The following is a 26594-nucleotide window of genomic DNA, read 5'->3' on the forward strand; positions in this document are numbered from 1 at the left end:
ATGTCGTCTCCCGTCTACCTGTAGCTTCTCTCAGGTGTTGGTAGACCAGAGGAGCCGGTCCAGAAGTGTAACCTTTGACCCGGTCATGCTGCGGCAGCAGGAGGGGTGCGTCCCCCCACAGACGCTGCTGCTGGTGGAGACGCAGAGGTCACGGTCGCTCCGCCTGCCGGTGAGTCACACAGGTGTAGATGTGGGAGGGGTTTCTCCAGGTGTGCACAGCTCCTCCCTGGTTAACCCTCTGATCCCCGTCCTGACCCGTCTGTGGGGCAGCGCTCCGGGAGGGGGAACGTCTGGACTCGACTCGGCTGGCATCAGGGCACGTCCAGACCTCCAGGCTTCTGGAGCTTCATGAACAAGTACAGGTGGAGAACCAGCTTCGCCTCCACCTGCAGAAGTGAGTACCTGGTGGTAGTTTTTGTTGCCTTCTTCGCCTGTAGCTACACCTGTACATGTGCCTCCTGTTCAGAACCAGGAAACATTCACAGACGACTCAGGAAGCGTCGCCTTGTGAGGATGACAAAGATCCACAAAATGATCAGTAAGTGGATCAAACGTACTTAATACTGTCCCACCTGTGCTCCCACCTGTGCTCACGCTCACTGCGCTCTGAGGGGCTCAGTCTTCATCACGTATGGGACGCAAACATGCGCAACATGTCATTCATGTACCCTTTTCAGGACGAACACACCTGCAGATGGGCGGGGTCATTTCCTCTGGGAGGCGGTGCATGAGCAAAGGTTGCATTCCGACGAAGCAGCAGCTGGACGCACAGCTGGACGAGTACATGTCCATGACCAAGAGCCGCCTGGACGCACAGCTGGACGAGTACATGTCCATGACCAAGAGCCGCCTGGACGCCGAGCTGGACGACTACATGTCCATGACAGGCCCGACAAACTGGGATTGAGGGGGGCGGAGCCAGAGGTCAGCGTTCCCACTGGTTGGATACAGTGTTCATTTGGATCTGGAGAGCTTATGTTTGTCCCTCAGGTGACCTCCAGCTGTTGTTTTACCTGCTTTGTTTCTGTTGGGCAGTGCGCACTTCACTGACCTCTCTACGCCCTCCGTTGTGTGACTGAGGTGCCGCTTTTGTGCCCCGAATTTAAAGTTTAATATTTTAATAAAAGATGTTCTGTTGAGTCGACTTTGTTTACTTCAGGTGTTCATCATTCCACTTTTCTCCTCCGATAGAGATCAGGACCCGGTTCCTCGTACGTGGTTCAACTAAGTCCATCAAATGTCCCGTTACCCAGCTCAGGTTACCGAGATGATTGACATCAGACTATCTCGGTTCCTCGAAGGCGGATCGGCGCTCAAACGTCTCGTTAGTTTGAACCAGATGTCAATCATCAGGATAATCGTCTCACGTCAGAAGGCGGAAGAGTCGATCACTGAAACCAGGATTTTTAACAGTATGACGGTGAATAAACTTGAAGGAAGAGCAGGAGATGATCATGAACACATGAGCAGATAACATGTTCATTTGAATCATTTCTGTCGGATGAATTTAACGTATTATTCATATGTGTTCACACTGTAGAGACACATGAGGCAGATTTGTGATACAAAATAACATGAATCCTATGATGATGTTAAAGACTGACAGCGCCCCCTGGAGGCTACAAGCCCCACAAAGTATCACACAAGGTAACGTTACGCGTGTCGGTAAAATGTGACGCTCATTTAAGGGCCTCGTCACTCTAATCAATCACATTATATTTAAATGTGTCTGCTGGCAGGAGGCTTCATGTGTCTGACACTGCGAGACATGAGACCGTATAGAGACAGTCCGTGGGACAGTGGACGCTCAGCTCAGGGAATTCTTCTTGTAGATAAGTGGTTCTGGTCCTCAGCATCTGCGGCGCTCGTACAGGACGTCATGGTGACGTCATAACGGGTCTCTGTGATGTCATAGAAGTCTCTCCCTATAAAACGTTCATCTAACTGATGTCGCTCCTTCATCAATGAGGAGAGATGAACTGATCCAGCAGCTCAGATGAACCGGAGCAGCTTCAGGTGTTTCCATGTGGTGATGTGGTGATTTGGACAAACCTTCTCCGGGAACCAAAAAGCCTGAACTACGTCATCTCATCCTGAAAATGATCCGTTTAACTCAGTCAGCCACGTAGAGGAACCGGGCCCGGTCGTCCACCGGGTGAAAGTCTTGACTTGTTGTGATGACGGTACAATCACAGCGTGCGGTTCATCGCGTCCACACAAACCCCCCGACAGGGGAGTCGTCTACGTTGTAACCGGCCAGACGGACAGTAAAAGCTACTGACGAATGTGAAAATGATGCTGACCTTTGACCCTGTGAGACTAACATCTTTCTCTCAGGGGTCAAAGGTCACAGGCCATGTTTGTACTCCCATTTAACGGGTGCAGAGGGTCTCACACTGAGGTCTGAGGACCCTCCAGGGGACACACAAGTTCTCTTTACTAACTGTTAAAGTCTGTTTACTTATTCCTCCTCATATCCAGCTGGTTTCAGCTACTGAAAGGCATTCTGGGAAATGCAGTCAACAAAGAACGATGACAGAAAGCACATAACTGAGCGTGTCGGTTTCGTACGGTCTGGAGACAATAAGGAAGTGGACTCTGACCTCGCGTGTCGCTGTGGCCGAGACTCAAAACAACACTCGGCTGCATAACAGGACCGAAGAGTCTGTGGTTCTATTGAACAGAACCAAACAGAAGAGAATAAAACCTTCTTGCTGTGGCTGAGTAAAGAACTATGAAGCTGGACGTGAAGATTCAGATGCTGAACTTCTTCTTTGAAGTTTTTAACTTCATCTTCCTGGTGAGAAAACCTTTATTTATATATTTATAAATATTTATAGAACTATAAATATATTTGAATAACACATATATAATTATATTAACAACAGTTAAAGATAATGACAATTATATCATTCAAAATCACAACATTGTTTCACCTCAAATAAGAATAAGTCAGAAACAACCTTTAAACTTAATAACGTAAATGTTTGTAACGAGTTAAGAGCTGGTCTGGAATCAGCTTAAGTCCTTCTCACAGTTACCCCACGGCTAAGGGAGCTAACTGCCCCAAGCAGAAGGAAGCTAATAGCCCCAGCAGAAGGAAGCTAATAGCCCCAGCAGAAGGAAGCTAATAGCCCCAGCAGAAGGAAGCTAATAGCCCCAGCAGAAGGAAGCTAATAGCCCCAGCAGAAGGAAGCTAATAGCCCCAGCAGAAGGAAGCTAATAGCCCCTGCAGAAGGAAGCTAATAGCCCCAGCAGAAGGAAGCTAATAGCCCCTGCAGAAGGAAGCTAATAGCCCCAGCAGAAGGAAGCTAATAGCCCCAGCAGAAGGAAGCTAATAGCCCCAGCAGAAGGAGTCTGCACTTCATCTGAACATATCGATGCAGAGATCGTTGGTTTTTGTGTCCAGAAGTGGACCAGTAGTGTGAAATGGGGACCTGTCCCTTGACCTCCATCTGCAGGTTCTTGGTTTCAGTGTGTGCGGCATCGGACTCTGGATCCGGTTTGATGGCGGAAGCTTACTGAACGTCCACGCCCCAGGTATCAGCCTCCCACTGTAAAGGAACTCCCCCGTCTTCTTCTGTGGTATAGACAGTCAATCAATCATACTCTGTGTGCGCAGACGAGTTGCGCGTCGTGGGGGCGGGGCTTATGCTCATTGGCCTGGTGGTGTTGGCGGTCAGCATCGTCGGGATCGTCGGAGCCATCAAAGAGGTCCGAGTCCTGCTGCTGGTGGTGAGTTGCTGCCTGTGACGCCGACGTGACCTTTGCTCTGTGAACATGTTGACGCTGGCTGTGCTCCTCAGTACATGGGCCTCCTCATCGCACTGGTCCTGGGTCAGCTGTTCATCGCACTGCTGCTGCTCATTAACAGAAACACGGTGAGATCTTTTTAAACTGTAGATGGGCGGGACGTTGCACTAGTCTTTAAGTAATAAACACAGGTTTCACGGTTGTCATCAGATTGAACAGAGTCTGGATCAAACTGTGGACCAGATCATCGTCTCGTACAGAGGACACAACAGGACGGACACACTGATGGACCGAATCCAGCGCTACGTGAGTCATCAGTCCTCCCCTCCAATCAGTGTGCAGCTTCTGTCCCACATGACGTGACGTTGCACCACTCACAGGGAAGCTGCTGCGGCAGGAACGGCCCGTCTGACTGGCGGCTGAACTCCTTCCTCCAGAGCCTGAACCTGACCAACCGGGACCTGCTTCCCTGTTCCTGTTTCAATTCCAGCCGCCCCACAGCCGACTCGCCGTGGTGCTCAGAGCTCCAGAACCTCACCAGACCTGTTTACGGGGAGGGGGGCGGGTCTTATGAGCAGGTACACACACAAACACACAAAGACACACACACACACAGATAAATTGGTTTGAACCAAATGTTGTTGTGTTAAATGTAAAATGTGGTCTCATTTACAGTATGATTTGTATTGTTTATATCATATGTTACTTATTTGTCTTTAGTTCATATTCTGTGTTTACGCGTTTTGTTGCAGGGTTGCAGGCAGAAGCTCATTGATTGGCTGCAAGAAAACATGCTGACAGTCGTTGCCATGGACACCGCACTCATGTTGATCCAGGTAACAAGACCAGTACCAGCCCCAGAGACCAGACCAGAACCAGATACCAGAACCAAAGAACACAATCAGAATTCCAGGCCTGGAAGCAGAAGAGACAAACAAGATCAAGATCATAAATCTGTTTCTATCTCAATGTCGACTCTGCTTCTCAGAGGCTGAAGAAATGATCAATTATGAAGCAACAGAAATGGAAAAGAGATATTTGGATTATTTGTAATCAGAAGAGCAGCGCTGAGCTTCTCGCCGGCTCTGTGGGGGTAACAGGTGTGTACGTGACCGGTCCCCAGGTGGTCCAGTTCGTCATCTCCGTGTATCTGTACCGGGCGCTGGGAAGCAGAACCGTCCCCTAGGACCCGGACCCCGGAGCGCACTCGGAGCTCGGGGGTCAGAACTACGCCTACGTGGACCCTGACAACGGTGACTTAGGCCCCGCCCACACCGCACATCGCCACAACTAATACCACGACACAGATGACCTGGCATATGACCACCGCAACCAGGACTACTACTAAATCTTTGATGATGATGATGATGATGATGAGGATGGTAATATTCATGTGATGATGATGATGATGATTGTGGTGATGGTGATTTGATGATGATGATGATGATGATTGTGGTGATTATGATTTGATGATGATGATGATGATGATGATTGTGGTGATGGTGATTTGATGATGATGATTGTGGTGATTATGATTTGATGATGATGATTGTGGTGATGGTGATTTGATGATGATGATGATTGTGGTGATTATGATGATGATGATGATGGTGATTATGATGATGATTGTGGTGATTATGATTTAATGATGATGATGATGATGATTGTGGTGATTATGATTTGATGATGATGATTGTGGTGATGGTGATTTGATGATGATGATGATGATGATGATGATGATTGTGGTGATTATGATTTAATGATGATGATGATGATGATGATTGTGGTGATGATGATGATGATGATGGTGATTATCATAGTGATGATGATTATAGTGGTGATGGTGATCATGATTATGGTGATGATGATGATGGTGATGATGATTATGGTGATGATGGTGGTTATTATAGTGATGATGATGATGGTGATGATGATGGTTATTATAGTGATGATGGTGATGATGATGGTGATGATGGTTATTATAGTGATGATGATGATTATGGTGATTATGGTGATGATGATGGTGATGATGATGGTGATGATGATGGTTATTATAGTGATGATGGTGATGATGATGGTGATGATGGTTATTATAGTGATGATGATGATTATGGTGATTATAGTGATGATGGTGATGATGGTTATTATAGTGATGATGATGGTGGTTATTATAGTGATGATGATGATGGTGATGATGATGGTTATTATAGTGATGATGGTGATGATGATGGTGATGATGGTTATTATAGTGATGATGATGATTATGGTGATTATGGTGATGATGATGATGATGATGGTGATGATGATGGTTATTATAGTGATGATGGTGATGATGATGGTGATGATGGTTATTATAGTGATGATGATGATTATGGTGATTATAGTGATGATGGTGATGATGGTTATTATAGTGATGATGATGGTGGTTATTATAGTGATGATGATGATGGTGATGATGGTGGTTATTATAGTGATGATGATGATGGTTATTATAGTGATGATGGTGATGATGGTTATTATAGTGATGATGATGGTGGTTATTATAGTGATGATGATGATGGTGATGATGGTGGTTATTATAGTGATGATGATGATGGTTATTATAGTGATGATGGTGATGATGATGGTGATGATGATGGTGATGATGATGGTTATTATAGTGATGATGATGATTATGGTGATTATGGTGATGATGATGGTGGTTATTATAGTGATGATGATGATGGTGATGATGATGGTGGTTATTATAGTGATGATGGTGATGATGATGGTGATGATAATTATGATGACGATGAGGATAAGGATGAAGATGATGTTGTCATTGTCTCCTCAGCAGATCTTCACTACGCAGCTCTGAGACTTGACTCCTCAGGCAGAAGAACCATCAGACTCGTCACTTATGCAGAAACATGAAATGAACACGCTGACAAATAGACTCACAGGTGAATTAAGAGCTAGTTCTGTCATTTATTAACTAAACTAGATAACTAAGTTCTTTTTAGGTTAAATATTCACGTTACATGTTGGACCTTTTGTTTCCAGCTTTGTTTAAAACTTCTAATAATAAAAATGTTGATTTGAAATGTTCATGTTTGTTTAATTATTTTGTTATTAAACAGAAACATTTCATTTGGTTTGAATCCAGAAACTGATTTTCTGTTTTCACATTAATTAAATGAAATAAAGTAATCAATTAATGAGTGAAGTCATTCAAATACTAGGTATGATGTAATGGGAGAGAGGAGGCGAAGGAAGCAGGTCTCGCATTCATAAGTCGTGCCGCAGGGGTTAGAGAAGGAAGCACAAGGTTGGTGGTTCGATTCCAGGCTGCCCCATGTTCCATGTCGAAGTGTCCCTGAGCAAGACACCTGACCCCTAATTGCTCCCCGGGCAAAAGCCATGAGTTTAAAGTGTAATGTAAGTCGCTTTGGATAGAAGCGTCAGCTAAATGACCTGTGATGTAATAAGTAGATTCATCAATTTGCATCGATCTGCATTCTCTGTAGTGACCAGCAGGGGGCGACTTTTCTGGTCCCATAGACGTCTATGAGGAAATCAGAGACTCGTCCCGTCCCGTGTTTGTCCCGTATTTTCCGAGTTGTCTTCAATGCAGCATCCCATGCAAATAAACCTACCTGAATTCGTCCCATTCGACACTCGTTGGTTTGGTTGCGTCCAGATACCTGTGTGTGCGCGTGTGTGTGTGCGTGTGTGTGTGTGTGTGTGTGTGTGTGTGTGCGCGTGTGTTTGTTTGTGTTTTCATCATATTCATTTATTAATGACTAATTTCCTTGAACTTGGGATTCGGGTTATTTTCCTTTATTGCATCATTGTGTCATGTGACTCATTTTACTGAAGTATTTCACACAGAAAACAACTCATATTCTTTGATTTTCTGATAAAAGTATAAGACTAAATTTAATATGATAAAATGTTTTATACAATTGATATTAATTATTATAATATTATATATATTATAATATTAGTTTATTTAGCTTATTGCCCTATATATATAATCTATATCTATAATCTATAATCTATATCTATAATCTATATCTATAATCTATATCTATAATCTATATCTATAAGGTAACACAACCTTTGGTTTTGCTGCAGCACAAAGAAATAAATTCAGGTAAAAAAGGAACGAAAAAAACATTGGATTTAAATAATAACGATACATCTAATAGATATAACTTGTTACAGAGGAGGAGTAGCCAGCGATAATACTCTTAATTAGCATTAACACACAAACTCACCACGGTTTTATTGTCAGTTTACATCTCTTCAGGTCAGCAGGAGGGGGCGGAGTTTATGTCACATGACCGCCGCGTTATTGCCCAGTTCATCGCAGGTCAAACAACTCCGTGGTCAGAGTCCCCAGCATGCCGAGCAGCAGCAGGCCCCACGGCGCCCGCCGCGGCCCGGCTGCGGCGAGTGGCGGGAGGTGAACACTGCGCGCGTCCGGGATCATGTCAGCGGCGTCCTGCAGCGCGCTGACGGCCGCCGCGCTGGAGTTGAGGTCCCCGCTGGCGATCAGGTCGAACACGCAGGCCTGGTAGTACACGCCTCTGGCGGGGAGCATCGCTGCGCAGTGAGCCTTTGCGCCGGCGACGGTCTGCGAGTCGGGCGGCGGCCCCGGTGGGCTGAGCGTGTTGAGTGTCTGGGAGGCGGGGCATCCCCACACGCACAGCTGGAGGTCTTGCTCGGCCCCGAAGGCCTCCACCACGCCACGCGGCGAGCGCACCGACAGGCCCAGCGAGCGGCCGGTCTGACGGACCACCAGCAGCGTGCCGATGTGAGTCGCCCGGATCTCGGCGTGGCGCCCGGGGCTCTGAGTCCGGACCGTCAGGCTGTGGCGACCTCGCCTCTCGCCGCTGGCCACCGAGCCGTCGGCGAAGGCGGCCGGAACGTTGTTGAGCTCGGCTTGGTAGAGCTGCTGCTCCACGCACTGGCGCCAGTTCTTGAAGATGATGGTGATCTGCGGAGCAACGAGAGCTTCATGGTCATTGAGGCCGCCCTCAGGTCACCTCTGACATCACGAGCTCAGACTCACCTTGGTGACGGCAGTGGCGTGCATCCCCTCTCGCGCCGGCGCACTCGTGGCCTGCACGTACAGGTACTCGTTGTCGATTAGAGGCCACGCCCCCCGCACGGCGCAGGTCTGGAAGTCGTTGTTGAAGGTCCTCACGTGTGGGTCTCCGAACACGCCGCAGTGCAGGTACTCAGGCGCCCGGCCCTCCCTGGCGAGGAGGCTCTTCTCGTAGAGGCAGGCGTCCCCTGACAACGTGCCCTGGGGGGGGGGGCGTGGCTGGGCGGTGGGCCCGGCCCGCGGGCAGCGGTGCTGGATCAGCAGGTCTTCAATCCCCTGGACTGCCGAGTGATACGCCAGGTCGCCGCGGCACGCCCGCGCCATCCGCTTGGTGCACGTGGCGTAAGACCGCAGGGCGCCGCAGTAGCCGGTGTTCGCCGCCTCGCTGCTGAGAGCTGCTAATCCAGAGGCTCCGTCTCTTCCTCCCGAGGCTCCGCCCCCTGCGGCGCTGTTCCCCAGGTCCAACGTGGCGGCCACAAAGTCAGAGTTACACCTCAGGATGTGACAGGAAGCTCCCACTGCAGAGAGGACGTGCGTAAACATCTCCCCCTTGATGATGTCACAGTGATGTCATCGCAGTACATTTTCTTCACATGTGAGGGTCAAAGGTCAGAACAGATTGTAAACTGAGTCATTTGAGATTTGGGCTGTATGATATAATTTAATTTAACTGTTCATCAAATGTTTTTGTATTTAAAATGATAACTGTCTCAACTGCCTGATGATTCTAAGTTACGTGTTTAATATTCTGTACATTCAATCACAAATTATAACTCAAATTATATTTTTTAATTCTTCAGTATTCTGAAGTAGTTCAGATAAGGATGGTGATGCTCTGTTGACAACAGCTTCCCATTGTGGGAACGTATGACTGAGTTCACTCAGACGAACACTTTATTGTCACATGACATCATGTTTTATGTCTGACGCTGTTGGTTTGCACTCAAAGGCTTTTATTTTGAAGGCCAGCCCACAGCAGTTAGCCTTAAGCAACCGGATGCTAGCAGGACGTCTACCTTCAGGTGAAATCAGCAGCACGGCCAGCTGCAACGTCAGGTGGATGCCGGGGTTCCACGGTAACGCCATCAGCTGAGGGTGGAGTGGAAGAAGATGATGACGTAGATGATGATGTGACACTCACCTGTCCAGCGTCAGGTAGCATTAGTACTTTAACTGTATTGATCCACATTGAATGACATAATTATCCTGCTTCAGACCAGTTTCACTGTATTTACTATCAGACTGATCAAAGAATATAATCAGGGCAAAGAACTGAATCTTCAGGACTTTGATGTTTCACTCGTTGACCTTCAGATGTTTCCTGTGGATCAATAGATCTCCTGAGTATTGACGAAGGTCCTCACCAGGAGACTCATGAAGGACCTGGACTGAGAGTGCTGTAACTTGGACCTCGTCTGTTTGCTCTGCTGACAAACAGACGGGGCAGCGTGGGCGGGGCTTACAGCGGCGTTGCTCATTCATTGGTCAGACAGTCAGTCAGAGCCCACAATTACTAGACCTTCAATTCATTTTATTTCACAAGAAGAACCTCCGTCCTGAAACCTTCACATCGACTCCCCCAGATGAAAAAGCCTCCCATGGGGAGAAAAGGGAACCTCAGTGAGAACGTCATCCGTCTCGAGCTTCACCTTCAGAGGCCAGAGACAACTAGACCCCAGAGACAACTAGACCTTCAGGGGCCAGAGACAACTAGACCCCAGAGACAACTAGACCTTCAGGGGCCAGAGACAACTAGACCCTAGAGACAACTAGACCTTCAGGGGCCAGAGACAACTAGACCCCAGAGACAACTAGATCTTCAGGGGCCAGAGACAACTAGACCCCAGAGACAACTAGACCTTCAGGGGCCAGAGACAACTAGACCCCAGAGACAACTAGACCTTCAGGGGCCAGAGACAACGAGCCCCTCAGAGGCCAGAGACAACTAGACCCTCAGGGGCCAGAGACAACTAGACCCTCAGGGGCCAGAGACAACTAGACCTTCAGGGGCCAGAGACAACTAGACCGTCAGAGGCCAGAGACAACTAGACCTTCAGGGGCCAGAGACAACTAGACCGTCAGAGGCCAGAGACAACTAGCCCTTCAGGGGCCAGAGACAACTAGACCTTCAGGGGCCAGAGACAACTAGACCGTCAGAGGCCAGAGACAACTAGACCTTCAGGGGCCAGAGACAACTAGACCTTCAGGGGACAAAGAATGCTAGACCTTTAAGGTCTCAAGATTACGAGACGTTCAGGGGGATAAAGACATTTAGACCTTCTAGGGTCCAAGACTAATAGACCTACAGGGGTCCAGGACCTTCAAAGGCATGCGACCATCAGGAGCCGTAAGTTCTGTTAGTAAAGATGTTGCTGGGAACATAACTGGCTATAATCTAAACGTACGAGGAGAAAACGGTGCACTGCTCCTTTAAGAGTCACGAATGACCTTCAACCCTCAGTGACAGGGGGCGGGGCCTAAAGTGTGTGTGTCTGTGGGGGAAGTCTAATTATAAACCCCAGTTGCCCCGCAGTTACACACACGCACACACATTATTTATGACAATAAAAATAAAATAAGTAAGCAGTTATATTGTTAACAGAGTAAAAGCTCTAATATGACTTTATAAATACTAATTAATTGATCTATTACAAACAGGTTACATTCTGTTTTTCATAACTCGTATAAAGATAATTAATGAAGAAATAAAGGAGAGTAACAGAGACATGCGGATTGATTGATTCATAACAATGGAGCTTCCATCTCCCACAATGCACCTGGACAAGCGTCATTCATTGGAGGCGGAGACTTTTCAAGTTATTAACACGTTATTTGCGTTACTGAAACTTGAATAGACTGATTGGTTTCTCACCTTCAGTGACTCAGGATCAGACTCTGTCCATGTCCTCAGGTCCCTCTCGCTGTCTCTTGGTCCCCTGAGGACTCGGGGCTTGGCTGTGTCTCCTCTGGGTTCTGGTCTTTGCTCTGAGGAGAGTTCAGAGTTCTGTGAGAGCTTCAGTCCATTCTAAATAAATCTCCAACAAGCAGCACCTGCTGCACGACAACTGTCACACACACACACACACACACACACGCACACACACACACACACACACACACACACACACACACACACACACGCACACACACACACACACACACACACACACACGCACACACACACACACAGTTTATTTTAATTTCAGACCTCAAGGAAGGTGAAACTTTATTTAAAACCTGTATTCTGACAAAGCTTTATTCAGTTAAGTTTTTTGTTTTATTGATTTAGAAGAAAAAACATGAACAGGCACATAATATGTATAATACGCATACTATATATACACAGGATATATACGCATATATATACATATATATACATACTATATATACACAGTATATATACGCATATATATACATACTATATATAAACAAGATATATACGCATATATATACATATATATATATATATATAATGTATATAGGGGGCAGCAGTGGGCAGCAGGGGGGCAGCAGGGGGGCAGCGGTGGGCAGCAGGGGGGCAGCGGTGGGCAGCAGGGGGCAGCGGGGGGCAGTGGTGGGCAGCGGGGGGGCAGCGGTGGGCAGCGGGGGGGCAGCGGGGGGCAGCGGGGGGGCAGCGGGGGGCAGCAGGGGGGCAGCGGTGGGCAGCAGGGGGCAGCGGGGGGGCAGTGGTGGGCAGCGGGGGGGCAGCGGTGGGCAGCGGGGGGGCAGCGGGGGGGCAGCGGGGGGCAGCAGGGGGGCAGCGGTGGGCAGCGGGGGGGCAGCGGGGGGCAGCACCCTGCAATAGAAACTCCTCTAAGGATGAAATGACTTTGAGCTTCAGATGAAGTTTGTGAGGCTGCAGCAGGTCGTTGGCCCTTTAAGAGGAGCCCCCACGCCTCACTGAGCATCTCAGGGCCTTTGTTAGGGTGTAGAGGAGGGGGGGCTTCCAGGACCAAAACCAGGACCGCCGGACTGAGACCTCCACAGAGAGAAGCCTCGGCAGAGCGGTGAGTCCAGAACTTCAGCGCCTCTGAAGAGTTTAAACTTGGAACCTGAATGCATTACTTTATGTTGTAAAAGTGTTTCTTATATTTTATGACAGAAGATGATGGTGACGACATAATGGTTACTCATTAATTTGTGCTTTTTCTTTATTTCATGGAGTTTGTTATTTCATCCTCAAATTAATTATCAATCAGCCGTGGATCACAAAGTATTGATTTTGATCATAACGTTTATATTAGATGATTGATAGGTGTGCTCTCTGCTGCCCCAGCTGGTCACAAACAGAACAGACTTCTACAAAACCCTGGGACATATTTGAGAGACACCTTGTCTATTTACACATCTGGCTAGCTAGATGTTAGCTAGCTAGCTTGTCCTTCTCTATAACGGACTCGCTAGCTGGCTAGATGAGGATCTCCACAGGTCGATAGTCAGCCTGTTGCTGTCCAGCTCTGCCTGCTGAAGTGGTCTTCTGGGGGCGAGGTGCAGCCCACGTGGTCCGTGAACCCAGTGTAACCAGTGTAACCAGTGTAGCGTGGAAGCAGGTGCAATTAGCACGGTCGCTAATGAGGGAAATGTAACAAGCTAATGCTCCACTAGCTTGTTGCTGCTGGTCTGTTGTGTGTCATCTGTCCCTGTGTGTGTTCCAGGGTGCGTGCTGTGTCTCCTCCTGGGGTCAGGTAGGTCCGGGATAAGTTGCAGTGTTGACACCCCCCCCTCCAATATTGCACTCGTCCCGGCCTCCCTGGCCCCGGGGTCACGACCTCCCTCCAGACCGCAGCAGAGGAACGTTGCCGTCCAGAGAGACGAGTCAGAAGACACGCTGACGTGTCCAACTGCACATGTGTATCAAATGGACCCATTAGCAAATGTTACGATGCTAAGACGTTGAGCATTAGCATATTACACAGTGAATGCAGCAGACAAGAGATTTAGAGTTCTAAAAAACAAAAAACAATAGTTTGAGATAAGAATCAAGGCCGCAAGTTTATTTCAACAAAGATATATACATTAATAAAACACACAGAAACAGGTCAAAGGTGAAACGATCCGACGACTCATGTGAGTTCACACTGGACAGATGGGACCGGTCCTCAAACTAATTAGAATTCTTCACAACAAAAGTCCATGTTAGTTTCGTTGCTACTAACAAAAGCTCTGCTAATTTGGTAAGGAACCAATTTTCTATACTTTTTCCACAATAAAAGTCTATCCTTAATATCTTATTTGAACGCTTTTATTTTTGAAGACATAATGACTGAAGGAGGACGATGATGGACGACTGGGGACAAGGGTTGCCACAGTAACGTGAGCTCATCCTTTTTTAGCAAAGTGTTTCTTTGTTTGATAAACTGAACAAAAAGACAAATAAACATCATTTAAGTAACGATGGGACATCTGATGTCTGTGTCTTTTTTATTCAATGCGTCCTGTTAGTCTGCAGAAACAGATGTTCCACACCTGCAGTCCCGTGTGTGTGTGTGTGTGTGTGTGTGTGTGACCCTCTCACAGCTGGATGTGCATCATAAATTGTTTACGATGAGTCTGGAAGTCTTCTGGCACCGTGTCTACAATGACAACAAACAAATAATAATCAATAAACTGTGATACTCTACTTCCTGTATTTAAAACCATCACTCACCAATCACTCACAAAGCTGATCAATTGATCTCAGTGACTTTTTAGAAAGGTGTGTGCTCGGGGTCAAAGGTCGTACCGTTGCACCTGTAGCGCAAGTTGGACCAGATGATGTTCTCCTGGGAGAAACAGAAGACTCCCAGTCGGCCTCCCCTCATGGACGTGTCCACCACCACGCCAGAGTCCGCCACCATCTCAGTCCCCTCAAACAGCCGCACCCTGGAGCACAGACGGACGGACGGACGGACAGGTGACCAACCGCAGACGGACGGACAGGTGACAAACAGCAGACGGAGAGACGGACGGACAGGTGACAAACAGCAGACGGAGAGACGGACGGACAGGTGACAAACAGCAGACGGACGGACGGACAGGTGACAAACAGCAGACGGACGGACAGGTGACAAACAGCAGACGGACGGACGGACGGACAGGTGACAAACCGCAGACGGACGGACGGACGGACAGGTGACAAACCGCAGACGGACAGATGGACGGACAGGTGACAAACAGCAGACGGACAGATGGACGGACAGGTGACAAACAGCAGACGGACGGACGGACGGACAGGTGACAAACAGCAGACGGACGGACGGACGGACAGGTGACAAACAGCAGACGGACGGACGGACGGACAGGTGACAAACCGCAGACGGACAGATGGACGGACAGGTGACAAACAGCAGACGGACAGATGGACGGACGGACAGGTGACAAACAGCAGACGGACGGACGGACAGGTGACAAACAGCAGACGGACGGACGGACGGACAGGTGACAAACCGCAGACGGACAGATGGACGGACAGGTGACAAACAGCAGACGGACAGATGGACGGACAGGTGACAAACAGCAGACGGACGGACGGACGGACAGGTGACAAACAGCAGACGGACGGACGGACGGACAGGTGACAAACAGCAGACGGACGGACGGACGGACAGGTGACAAACAGCAGACGGACGGACGGACGGACAGGTGACAAACCGCAGACGGACAGATGGACGGACAGGTGACAAACAGCAGACGGACGGACGGACGGACAGGTGACAAACCGCAGACGGACAGATGGACGGACAGGTGACAAACAGCAGACGGACAGATGGACGGACGGACAGGTGACAAACAGCAGACGGACGGACGGACGGACGGACAGGTGACAAACAGCAGACGGACGGACGGACGGACGGACAGGTGACAAACAGCAGACGGACGGACGGACGGACGGACAGGTGACAAACAGCAGACGGACGGACGGACGGACGGACAGGAGGACTTAGTACTTTATCCTCTATGAAAGTCAAATGATTAATAGTCTGATGTGTTAATGTGGAAAAGCGTTTCAGTCTCTCCTCTGATCTGCATATCAACAGTTGCCGAGGCGGATTCTTGCCAGGGTTTTGGTTGTCATGGAAACGAGTACAATAGAGTACCGGGGGCCACAAAGGAGCCACAAAGGAGTTTCAGAGGAGAAAGAATGCAGTAAAAAGCAGAGCCGAGAGGGAGGAGGGAGGGAGGGAGGGAGGGAAGGACAGAGGGAGGGAGGGAGAGAGGAAGGGAGGGAGGGAGGGAGGGAAGGACAGAGGGAGGGAGGGAAGGACAGAGGGAGGGAGGGAGAGAGGAAGGGAGGGAGGGACAGAGGGAGGGAGGGAAGGACAGAGGGAGGGAGGGAGAGAGGAAGGGAGGGAGGGAAGGACAGAGGGAGGGAGGGAGAGAGGAAGGGAGGGAGGGAGGGAGGGAAGGACAGAGGGAGGGAGGGAAGGACAGAGGGAGGGAGGGAGAGAGGAAGGGAGGGAGGGAGGGAGGGAAGGACAGAGGGAGGGAGGGAAGGACAGAGGGAGGGAGGGAGAGAGGAAGGGAGGGAAGGACAGAGGGAGGGAGGGAAGGACAGAGGGAGGGAGGGAGAGAGGAAGGGAGGGAGGGAAGGACAGAGGGAGGGAGGGAGAGAGGAAGGGAGGGAGGGAGGGAGGGAAGGACAGAGGGAGGGAGGGAAGGACAGAGGGAGGGAGGGAGAGAGGAAGGGAGGGAGGGACAGAGGGAGGGAGGGAAGGACAGAGGGAGGGAGGGAGAGAGGAAGGGAGGGAGGGAAGGACAGAGGGAGGGAGGGAGAGAGGAAGGGAGGGAGGGACAGAGGGAGGGAGGGAGGGACAGAGGGAGGGAGGGAAGGACAGAGGGAGGGAGGGCAGACAGCTGCAGGCCGGAGAGTTCTGACCAGTACTACAGACTTCTGACTAGTACTACAGGGTACTGCAGCACTGCAGTACTTGGTATTAGTTCGGGGTTCTGGTCTCACCTGATGTAGCCCACCTGGGGCCGGTGGCTGAGGTGCCAGCGGTAGGAGGTCTTGTCCTTCCAGCCCACGTTCCGCGGGTCCTTCCAGAGCAGCTTCACCTCTCCAGCTGTGTCTCCGGTGTGCCACAGTGCGTTCCTCAGGAACTCCCCGGGTCCGGTCCGGGACTTCACCGCCTGCAGGGTCCACAAACACACAGAAGTGGTTATACATACATATATATGTATTTACATACATATAAATGTGCTTCATGGACCTTGAGCTGCAGGGCGGGCTGAGCCGTGGCCCTGAAGGGGACCGACGTCCAGTAGGTCTGCTCCGTCTGCTTCCACATCACCACGTAGAAGGAGGACGAGTCCTGGTAGCCGAAGATGAAGCCGGCGTAGTCGTCGTCGGTGATGGTGTTGACGTGAAAGGTGCCTTCGAAGTCCACGCCGTTAAAGGCGGTGTAGCCTGCAGACACACGGAGGAAGAGGTCAGGGTCTCCCCCTGGTCCAGGTCTCAGTGAGGAGGGGAAAGACGCGTACCGACAGCTAAGCCCGGGTCGCTGTTCATCGTCTGGACGATCTCCATGCCCTGAGGACAGATCCACACCCGTTAATCAAACGCACTGCTCAGTGGTCACAGCACAGTTCAGGGCGTCCAAGGGTCACCTGGTTGAGGACCACCCAGGTGGGGTCGATCTGGGCGTCTCCCTCTGGGTCCAGGATCACCGTCTGATAGGCTCTGAAGTCCGTCAGAGTGACTTCAGCACTCTCCGGACAAACGTCAACCAAATCCATCACCGCATCGTTGTCAAAGTCATTCTCACACACGTCCCCCACGCCGTTCACTGGAGACAGACAGACAGGAGACAGACAGACAGGTGGAGAGACAGACCCAGCGGGGTTGTAGCTTCCCGTCGCTCTGCCTGTCTCTCTGATTGTTACCGTCAGAGTCTTTCTGGTTGGGGTTGACGATGAGGCGACAGTTGTCGTAGTCGTCGAGGACGCCGTCGTTGTCGTCGTCATGGTCGCAGTCGTCCCCGAGGCCGTCGTTGTCGGAGTCCAGTTGGGAGCTGTTGGGGATGTCGGGACAGTTGTCTCGGCTGTCCTGGAGACCGTCTCCGTCCCTGCAGGATGACATCATAACAGCACTCTGCTTTCATTGTATCAAGCTTCTGTTCTCACAGGTCTACTCATCTCACCCAAATGGAGCTTTTCTCTTCACCCTCTTCCACCGTCCATCACACTGTCTTTAATTCCCGCTGTAACAGTCACTCACCCGGTACAATTAACCATCGTTGTCCTTTACCGTCCGCCGGGCTCCTTGGGTCATTTCTTGGAAGAACTGGACATTCTCCTGTCCAGGCAATAGTCAACCCTCTCCTGAAGAAACCCACCCTCAACCTTCTGAAGAAAACAGCTACAGACGGTCTCTCTTCTTCCCTTTTTGTCCAGAACTCTTGAACGTGTGATCTTTAACCAACTCTCCTCTTATCTCCACCGTAACAACCTCCTTGACCCCCACCAGTCAGGCCGCAAGGCCGTTCCACAGAGACTGCTCTCCTTGCTGTCTCAGAGCAACTCCACACTGCTCGAGCTCCTCTCTGTCCTCTGTCCTCGTCCTTCTGGACCTCTCTGCTGCATTTGACACAGTCAACCACCAGATCCTTGTCTCCTCCCTTCAGGAACTTGGTGTCTCAGGCTCTGCTCTCTCCCGTCTCTCGTCCAGCTTCCATCCAGGACCTGGTCCAACCCGACATCCCGACTCGCACTCTCTGCTCTGCATGTGATAAACTGCTTGTTCCTCCTCACTGAGAGCAAAACACTCGACTAGATCTCCACTCTTTGCTGTCCTGCTCCTAAATGGTGGAAGGAGGTCTCTGAAGACATCAGGACCACAGAGAGCTTCACATCTTCAGACTACAGACACACCTCTTCAGACTCTACCTCCACTAACACACTAACTACCTGCAGCACTTACATTGGACTTATAATGGTTCTTATCTACAGCAAGTTGTAAACTGGCTTATTTGATGAAATCACACTTTCTTGTTTCTTGTTCTTCTGACTTTGTGTCCTTATGGTTGAAATGTTCTGATTGTAAGTCGCTTTGGATAAAAGCGTCAGATGAATGACATGTGATGTGACTCTGACATGAGACACGGGACGGTGACATACGTGTCCTGGTTGGTGTCACAAACGTCTCCCACCAGGTCGTTGTCGACGTCCGTCTGAAAAGGAGAGCCATGTTGAGAAACCCCTGTGACCTCTGACCTGTGGTTGCTACAGCAGTCTACTGGCCTTCATGAGCAGTTCATCAGGTGAGAATTAAAACAAGCTCCGCCCCCTGCGAGGCTCTGGGTACCTGCATGGGGTTACTGAGCTCAGGACAACTGTCACATGCGTCCCCCACGCCGTCTCTGTCCCGGTCCGTCTGCATTGGGTTAGGCACGTTAGGACAGTTATCCAGTACGTTGGGAATACCTGAACACACACACACACACACACACACACACACACACACACACACTTAAATATACTTCCACTACGGAGGACTTGAACACTTTACTATTGGAAGGCTGGATGTGTAGCTGCCGACCGTTACACCTGTGACCTTCTGTCCCTTACCGTCCCCGTCGATGTCCTGGTCACAGGCGTCCCCCTGTCCGTTGCTGTCGGTGTCCTTCTGGTCAATGTTGGGGACGCTGGGACAGTTATCGCAGGCGTCTCCGAAGGAGTCAGTGTCGGAGTTCTGCTGGTCTTTGTTCGGGACCAGCCGGCAGTTATCCTGCAGGTCACATGACCCTACGGTTACATCACACACAGAGACACACAAACGCACACACGCTGTCCCACCTCCACGTTTTTGATGCGGTCCCCGTCGGCGTCCTCGTCACACTGGTCTCCGATCCCGTCGTTGTCGGCGTCCTCCTGACCGGAGTTTGGTGTGGAGACACAGTTGTCCTGGTGCAGAGACGTAAGACGATCTTATCAACCGACATGAATCGAGTGGAATACTTTCATCGGTCGGTCCTGCCGCCGCAATGAATTGTGGGTGAGCATTATCTTCTGTCCTATCCTGAAGGAGGACGGGACATATATACTCACTGAGACACAGTGACAGTAGCCGGCGATGATGCAGACGAGGAAGGTGTCTCACCTGTTTGCAGTGCTTGTGGTTGTCCATGCAGGGAAGGGGACGGTCGGGGTAACCGTCAATGTCTGTGTCCGGCCCACAGGTGTTACCATTTCCTGCCCAGCCGACGTTACACTACACACACACACACACACATCAGTGAACCCCGACTATGAGTCCATGAGGTGTGAGACAGGTGACGGTGTCTCACCCTACAGGCCACCTCTCCGTTCCTCTCCATGGTGCAGTGGGCATTGCTGTCACAGGGGTTAAAGGTCAACGCAGCGCACGACTGCCTGGGGAAGCACCCCGACGTTTGGTTGCCCAGGAAACCGGGTTTACAGCCTCCACACTTGTATGAACCCTGAGAGAGGACACGCCCCCTGCGTTAGCGCCCAGCGGCCACCAGAGGGCGGCTGACTGCAGGTCAGTTCTCATGGCGACTCACCAGAGTGTTGATGCACACTGAGTTCATCACACAGGCATCTGGCAGGTCCAAACACTCATCAATGTCCACACAGTCCTGAGGGACAGACAGAGAGACACAAATGGACCAGCTGTCACAGAAAGAAAACAACTTTGTAGACAAAGATAAAAGAATAAACATTAACCCTCTAAATGTGGGTTTCCTGTTGCAGCGTCTGTGAGTGACATCACCTGAGAAGAAGTCAACATGGACCAAGCCGTTGCTTAGCAACGCAAGTCTGTGGACACAGTCAACCTTCCCGTTGTTTGACATGTGTGTGTGTGTGTGTGTGTCGGACCTGTCTGTGTGTCTTAGCATAGTCCATTCCGGTTCCAGAGAGCGGTGCCCCCCACAGTCCAGGAGGACAGGGGTGACAGATGAAGCCCCCCACCGTGTTCACACAGGAGTCAGGAGAGAAACAAGGCTGGAGCTCACACTGAAACAAGGGGGGGGGGTCCTCACAGTGTTATATGTCGGAGTTACAGTCTCATGTGTTGCGTGTCGCATGTTGTCGTGTCCTTACCTCGTCCATATCCTGGCAGTGTGTCCCGTTGCCGGTGGTCCCGGGTGGACAGGGTCCACAGGTGAACCCAGGGTAGTTGAGACTCTCCGTACAGGAGACGCCCTTGTAGCAGGGGTGAGGAGAGCAACGAGAACGAGGCTCATGAAAACCTGCAGAGACGCACACGCTGGCTTCAATCAGGTCCTCAGGTAAACTTAAACGAGCGGAGAGGAAGCTGTTGACTCACCACAGACCTGACACTCCAGGATGGTGTTTCTGATCAGAGACATCTCCTTCACCTGAGAGGACAATAGGACTTGAGCTAGTGAAAAGGTCCACAGTCTGTCTCACCTGTCCTCTGGTGTCCTGCCCGTCCCTCTGTCTGTCTCACCTGTTCTCTGATGTCCTGTCTTAGTTCTCCCAGGATCTGATTGAAGATTATGAGCTGACCAATCAGAGCCTTGGTGTGATCACCTGACAGGAAACAGGATCAATGGGGGTGAGAGCAATGGGATCCGCTGTCATTATTGACAGTATCCAAAGTTTAGTTCGTAAACTTACCCAGGATAGAGTTTATGTTCCCACTCACTGAAACACCAGAGACCATAGACCGCGTCAGTCCACATCAGTCCACATCAGACTACGTCAGTCCACATCAAATTACATCAGTCAACATCAGACCACATTGGGCCACGTGAAGGGGGACTGACCTGCATTGTAGGCTGAGGCGTCTCCTTGGAAGGGACAGTCCATCAGAGCTCCAGCTGTAGCCACGCTGCCCCCTAGAGCCAGTCTGAGGGACTCAACTGCACCCTGAAGGACGGACACACAACCAGGTCCTGGTCACAGAACAACAAGATGATCACGTGATCAGAAACAGACAAATCAGAGAGATCACCTGCATCCGTCCATAGGCCTTCTGTCCGTGTCTGAACTCCACCTGCTCCGCCTCCCGGGGCAGAGCGACCAATGGCGGCAGGCCCTGGCTGGAGTCGGCCAATCGGCAGTTAACATAGAGCTCCATGTTCATGTTGTCACGGCGAAGACCTCCGAGTCTCAAGATGATGGAGGTGGTCCTCCCCTCTGACAGGTGAGCGCTCTGCAGGTTCACTGTGTGGATCTTCCCATCCGCTCGGACGTAACGGACCACCACTGGGGGGGAGGAGAGGAGAGGGAGGAGGAGAGGGAGGAGGAGAGGATAAGAGAGGATAAGGAGAGAGGAGGAGAGGATAAGGAGGAGGAGAGGATAAGGGGGAGGAGAGGAGAGGATAAGGAGGAGAGGAGAGGGAGGAGAGGAGAGGATAAGGAGGAGGAGAGGAGAGGAGAGGGAGGAGGAGAGGAGAGGATAAGGAGGAGGAGAGGATAAGGGGGAGGAGAGGATAAGGAGGAGAGGAGAGGATAAGGAGGAGAGGATAAGGAGGAGGAGAGGATAAGGAGGAGGAGAGGAGAGGATAAGGAGGAGGAGAGGAGAGGATAAGGAGGAGGAGAGGATAAGGAGGAGGAGAGGAGAGGATAAGGAGGAGGAGAGGAGAGGAGAGGAGAGGATAAGGAGGAGGAGAGGAGAGGAGAGGAGAGGGAGGAGGAGAGGAGAGGATAAGGAGGAGGAGAGGATAAGGAGGAGGAGAGGATAAGGGGGAGGAGAGGAGAGGATAAGGAGGAGGAGGAGGAGAGGAGAGGAGAGGAGAGGAGAGGGAGGAGGAGAGGATAAGGAGGAGGAGAGGATAAGGGGGAGGAGAGGAGAGGAGAGGAGAGGGAGGAGGAGAGGAGAGGATAAGGAGGAGGAGAGGATAAGGAGGAGGAGAGGATAAGGGGGAGGAGAGGAGAGGATAAGGAGGAGAGGAGAGGATAAGGAGGAGGAGAGGAGAGGATAAGGAGGAGGAGAGGATAAGGAGGAGGAGAGGATAAGGGGGAGGAGAGGAGAGGATAAGGAGGAGAGGAGAGGATAAGGAGGAGGAGGAGAGGAGAGGAGAGGGAGGAGGAGAGGAGAGGATAAGGAGGAGGAGAGGATAAGGGGGAGGAGAGGAGAGGATAAGGAGGAGAGGAGAGGATAAGGAGGAGGAGAGGATAAGGGGGAGGAGAGGATAAGGGGGAGGAGAGGAGAGGATAAGGAGGAGGAGGAGGAGAGGAGAGGAGAGGAGAGGAGAGGGAGGAGGAGAGGATAAGGAGGAGGAGAGGATAAGGAGGAGGAGAGGATAAGGGGGAGGAGAGGAGAGGATAAGGAGGAGAGGAGAGGATAAGGAGGAGGAGGAGGAGAGGAGAGGAGAGGAGAGGAGAGGGAGGAGGAGAGGATAAGGAGGAGGAGAGGATAAGGGGGAGGAGAGGAGAGGAGAGGAGAGGGAGGAGGAGAGGATAAGGAGGAGGAGAGGATAAGGAGGAGGAGAGGATAAGGGGGAGGAGAGGAGAGGATAAGGAGGAGGAGGAGGAGGAGGAGAGGATAAGGGGGAGGAGAGGATAAGGAGGAGGAGAGGATAAGGAGGAGGAGAGGAGAGGATAAGGAGGAGGAGAGGATAAGGATAAGGAGGAGGAGAGGAGAGGATAAGGAGGAGAGGAGAGGATAAGGAGGAGGAGAGGATAAGGGGGAGGAGAGGAGAGGAGAGGAGAGGGAGGAGGAGAGGATAAGGAGGAGGAGAGGATAAGGAGGAGAGGATAAGGAGGAGGAGAGGAGAGGATAAGGAGGAGGAGAGGATAAGGAGGAGGAGAGGAGAGGATAAGGAGGAGGAGAGGATAAGGGGGAGGAGAGGATAAGGAGGAGGAGAGGAGAGGATAAGGAGGAGGAGAGGATAAGGAGGAGAGGATAAGGAGGAGGAGAGGATAAGGGGGAGGAGAGGAGAGGATAAGGAGGAGGAGAGGAGAGGAGAGGAGAGGGAGGAGGAGAGGAGAGGATAAGGAGGAGGAGAGGATAAGGAGGAGGAGAGGAGAGGAGAGGAGAGGGAGGAGGAGAGGAGAGGATAAGGAGGAGGAGAGGATAAGGAGGAGGAGAGGAGAGGATAAGGAGGAGGAGAGGATAAGGGGGAGGAGAGGATAAGGAGGAGGAGAGACAGGAGGACCGTGAACATCTTTTCTTTCAGGTACAACATCAGTTCAGCAGCTTTAACTGTCGGTCTAAATATATAATGTGTCTGTGGTTTGATTGTTTCCATGGAAACATCAGAGAGATCAGACTGAAGATTATTATGGTCTATCTGTCTCCATCATCATTGGGAAGGATTTAAGGAGGACGGTATAACGAAAGGACAAGATGAGGAAGGAAGGATCGTTGTGTGTCTCTGCAACTGTTGTCAATAAAGTTGTGAAATGTTGTTGACTCCATCAAACCTTTACTGATCTTCCCCATGACGGCCACCTCCAGGTACTTCCTGTTGTCCTGCTTGCTGTAGACACCCAGCAGGACTCCGCCCAGCTTGGCCGGCAGGCGGAAGGTGGACGCCACGTAGACGTCACTGAGCGCGCTCAGACCGACGGACAGCCTCTCCACCGCCGCCGCCATCTGCTTGGAGTCCTGGAGGCCCAGGACGTCGACCACTGAGGAGGAAGACGCTCAATGGTCATAATCGGGGGATTGAAGAGAGAAGGCAGCTGGAGGTCAACACGTCTGTCTGCAGTCACCAGTATCATCAACATCCAGGCTTTTATTCTGAAGGGTAAAGTTAACTTTATCACCAAGCAGGGTCAAACTGTCTGAGTGTCAGGAGCCAAAAGAAACACCACAGAAGAAGAATAACAAGTTGCTTCCTGTCCTGCTGCTGAGCTCCCAGCGGTTACCGTGACGACGCAAACCACAACAACAGACCTCCTATAATGACCAGTTAATGACTGCACACAGGACAATAAATAAACATGGAACGAGTCTTCCGTCAGAGAGGATGAAGGTCACCACAGCGCCTGAACGCATCACCTCGCCTGAACGCACCTCAGCGAGTGAACGCACCACAGCGCCTGAACGCACCACAGCATGAAGTTGTCAAAGTTGTTGCATAATAGTTTAAACATTTGGTGCGTTTACACTCAAGTCTTTTTCGGCGCTACTCAGCTCCACTATCTGTGTCACTTCCTGTTACAAAAAAGAAATAACATGGCGTCTGGCAGTAGTACCAAATCCTGTTACTCATCTCATCATATCTCATGTTCCATCATTTAGTAGAATGATGGAACAAATCCGGTCTTGCGTAAAGATAATAGCTAATTAATCCAATTAAGGGCAGAGCAACGTGACAGCAGAGGAGGAGGATGGTGGTGACGATGATGATGATGATGATGATGATGAAGGACTGATAAAATGCAGCATCAGCTCACTGACTCTGACGTGTGTCTCTGATTGGGGACCACCTGCAGAGTCCAGCTCGGTGTCACGTGACGTGCTACACCTGATCGATACCGTTTCCCTGGTGATGATCGAGCACATAATCCACGCATAAATAGATTAACGGTGTTTACCTTCAACCTCCGGTGCTCCCGGTCCGTCCGGGACTCCCGCCGTGAGTCCAATGCAGATGAGTGACAGCAGCACCGGGCCGCGCAGGCCCATGTCTGAGCCGGGTACCGGCGGTCCGCGGCGACGGGACCGGGGAGACGGGTCCAAAGAGACACTACCGGGGAGACGGGTCCAGGTCCGGATAGACGGTACCGGGGTCTTAGCAGTAGAACCGGAGAACGCCGACAACGCCGATAACGTCCCGCTGAGAAGCGACAGAGAAGCGACGGACTCAAGAGCGGCTTCCAAGTGCTGCTGCGCGCGCCCAAGTCTCCAGCGAACGGCGCGTGCTCGCGCGCATACTCATTAGCATAAAGCGCGCAAGTTAAGAATTAAGACTTTACTGTGATTAAATTATACTTTTTCTAACACTAATGTGGGTAAATGAGACTTTATTAAGACTTTAGCGTGATTCAAGTATACTTTATTAAGACTTTATTGTGATTAAATGAGACTTTATTAAGACTTTAGTGTAATTAAATTATACTTTATTAAGACTTCCCTGTGATTAAATGAGACTTTATTAAGACTTCATTGTGATTAAATGAGACTTTATTAAGACTTCATTGTGATTAAATGAGACTTTATTAAGACTTTACTGTGATTAAATTTTACTTTTTCTAACACTAATGTGGGTAAATGAGACTTTATTAAGACTTTAGCGTGATTCAAGTATACTTTATTAAGACGTCACTGTGATTAAATGAGACTTTATTAAGACTTTACTGTGATTAAATGAGACTTTATTAAGACTTCCCTTTGATTAAATGAGACTTTATTAAGACTTCATTGTGATTAAATGAGACTTTATTAAGACTTTACTGTGATTAAATGAGACTTTATTAAGACTTCCCTGTGATTAAATGAGACTTTATTAAGACTTTACTGTGATTAAATGAGACTTTATTAAGACTTTAGTGTGATTAAATGACTTTATTAAGACTTTACTGTAATTAAATTATACTTTATTAACACGTTAGGGTGATTAGATTATACTTTTTTACCACAAAAGTGATTAAATGAGACTTTATTAAGACTTTAGTGTGATTCAATTATACTTTAAGACTTTATTGTGATTAAATGAGACTTTATTAAGACTTTACTGTGATTAAATGAGACTTTATTAAGACTTTACTGTGATTAAATGACTTTATTAAGACTTTACTGTAATTAAATTATACTTTATTAACACGTTAGGGTGATTAGATTATACTTTTTTACCACAAAAGTGATTAAATGAGACTTTATTAAGACTTT

The 26594-nt window shown here is 49.9% G+C and overlaps 4 protein-coding genes across 13 annotated transcripts in view; 2 read left to right on the forward strand and 2 right to left on the reverse strand.

The window, feature by feature from the left end:
- chtopb (chromatin target of PRMT1b) overlaps positions 1 to 1144 on the forward strand; it is a 2582-nt gene extending 1438 nt beyond the window's left edge. For 2 of the 4 annotated variants that reach the window (XM_040164431.2, XM_078094260.1), the window contains 4 exons: positions 25 to 169; positions 271 to 394; positions 467 to 538; positions 678 to 1144. In XM_040164431.2, coding sequence (XP_040020365.2) covers positions 25 to 169; positions 271 to 394; positions 467 to 538; positions 678 to 907 — 571 coding nt within the window. In that variant the 3' untranslated portion in view covers positions 908 to 1144. Of the gene's footprint in view, positions 1 to 24; positions 170 to 270; positions 539 to 677 lie in introns of all 4 variants that reach the window. The other 2 variants (XM_040164434.2, XM_078094258.1) reach the window with 2 other exon arrangements.
- On the reverse strand, positions 780 to 12065 carry hjv (hemojuvelin BMP co-receptor). 3 transcript variants are annotated; one of them, XR_013453561.1, is made up of 5 exons: positions 11718 to 12017; positions 9862 to 9934; positions 8810 to 9363; positions 8013 to 8734; positions 780 to 4668 (listed from the first exon to the last, which is right to left on the reverse strand). XR_013453561.1 is itself a non-coding variant. In XM_078094253.1 (4 exons), exons 2-4 carry the CDS (start codon positions 9929 to 9931, stop codon positions 8099 to 8101), a joined length of 1260 nt encoding a protein of 419 aa, XP_077950379.1. In that variant the 5' UTR covers positions 9932 to 9934; positions 11718 to 12065; the 3' UTR covers positions 7557 to 8098. The 3 variants fall into 3 exon arrangements, 2 of the variants coding, with proteins under 2 accessions (XP_077950379.1, XP_077950380.1); XM_078094253.1 differs by lacking the exon at positions 780 to 4668 and having other exon boundaries at positions 7557 to 8734; positions 11718 to 12065; XM_078094254.1 differs by lacking the exon at positions 780 to 4668 and having other exon boundaries at positions 7557 to 8734; positions 9862 to 9986; positions 11718 to 12019.
- Positions 2661 to 6962, forward strand: LOC120810132 (leukocyte antigen CD37). 5 transcript variants are annotated; one of them, XR_013453566.1, is made up of 9 exons: positions 2661 to 2800; positions 3462 to 3540; positions 3623 to 3735; positions 3807 to 3881; positions 3964 to 4059; positions 4134 to 4331; positions 4506 to 4589; positions 4877 to 5006; positions 6587 to 6962. XR_013453566.1 is itself a non-coding variant. In XM_078094257.1 (8 exons), exons 1-8 carry the CDS (start codon positions 2735 to 2737, stop codon positions 4937 to 4939), a joined length of 774 nt encoding a protein of 257 aa, XP_077950383.1. In that variant the 5' UTR covers positions 2661 to 2734; the 3' UTR covers positions 4940 to 6962. The 5 variants fall into 5 exon arrangements, 1 of the variants encoding a protein (XP_077950383.1); XR_013453565.1 differs by having other exon boundaries at positions 6590 to 6962; XR_013453564.1 differs by having other exon boundaries at positions 4506 to 5135.
- Positions 12066 to 13811: 1746 nt separating the features above from the next.
- thbs3a (thrombospondin 3a) lies at positions 13812 to 25620 on the reverse strand. The gene is made up of 23 exons (XM_040164418.2): positions 25301 to 25620; positions 24182 to 24388; positions 21765 to 22018; positions 21577 to 21679; positions 21428 to 21454; positions 21258 to 21340; positions 21114 to 21165; positions 20888 to 21036; positions 20663 to 20800; positions 20347 to 20421; positions 20110 to 20262; positions 19923 to 20033; positions 19619 to 19726; positions 19391 to 19550; positions 19128 to 19246; positions 18941 to 18993; positions 17708 to 17889; positions 17432 to 17610; positions 17306 to 17354; positions 17035 to 17231; positions 16782 to 16954; positions 14568 to 14707; positions 13812 to 14418 (listed from the first exon to the last, which is right to left on the reverse strand). Exons 1-23 carry the CDS (start codon positions 25389 to 25391, stop codon positions 14357 to 14359), a joined length of 2865 nt encoding a protein of 954 aa, XP_040020352.2. The 5' UTR covers positions 25392 to 25620; the 3' UTR covers positions 13812 to 14356.
- Positions 25621 to 26594: the final 974 nt, after the last annotated feature.

Source organism: Gasterosteus aculeatus, chromosome 20 (genome assembly GCF_964276395.1).
Source record: "Gasterosteus aculeatus chromosome 20, fGasAcu3.hap1.1, whole genome shotgun sequence".
In the NCBI taxonomy this organism is placed as follows: domain Eukaryota; kingdom Metazoa; phylum Chordata; class Actinopteri; order Perciformes; family Gasterosteidae; genus Gasterosteus; species Gasterosteus aculeatus.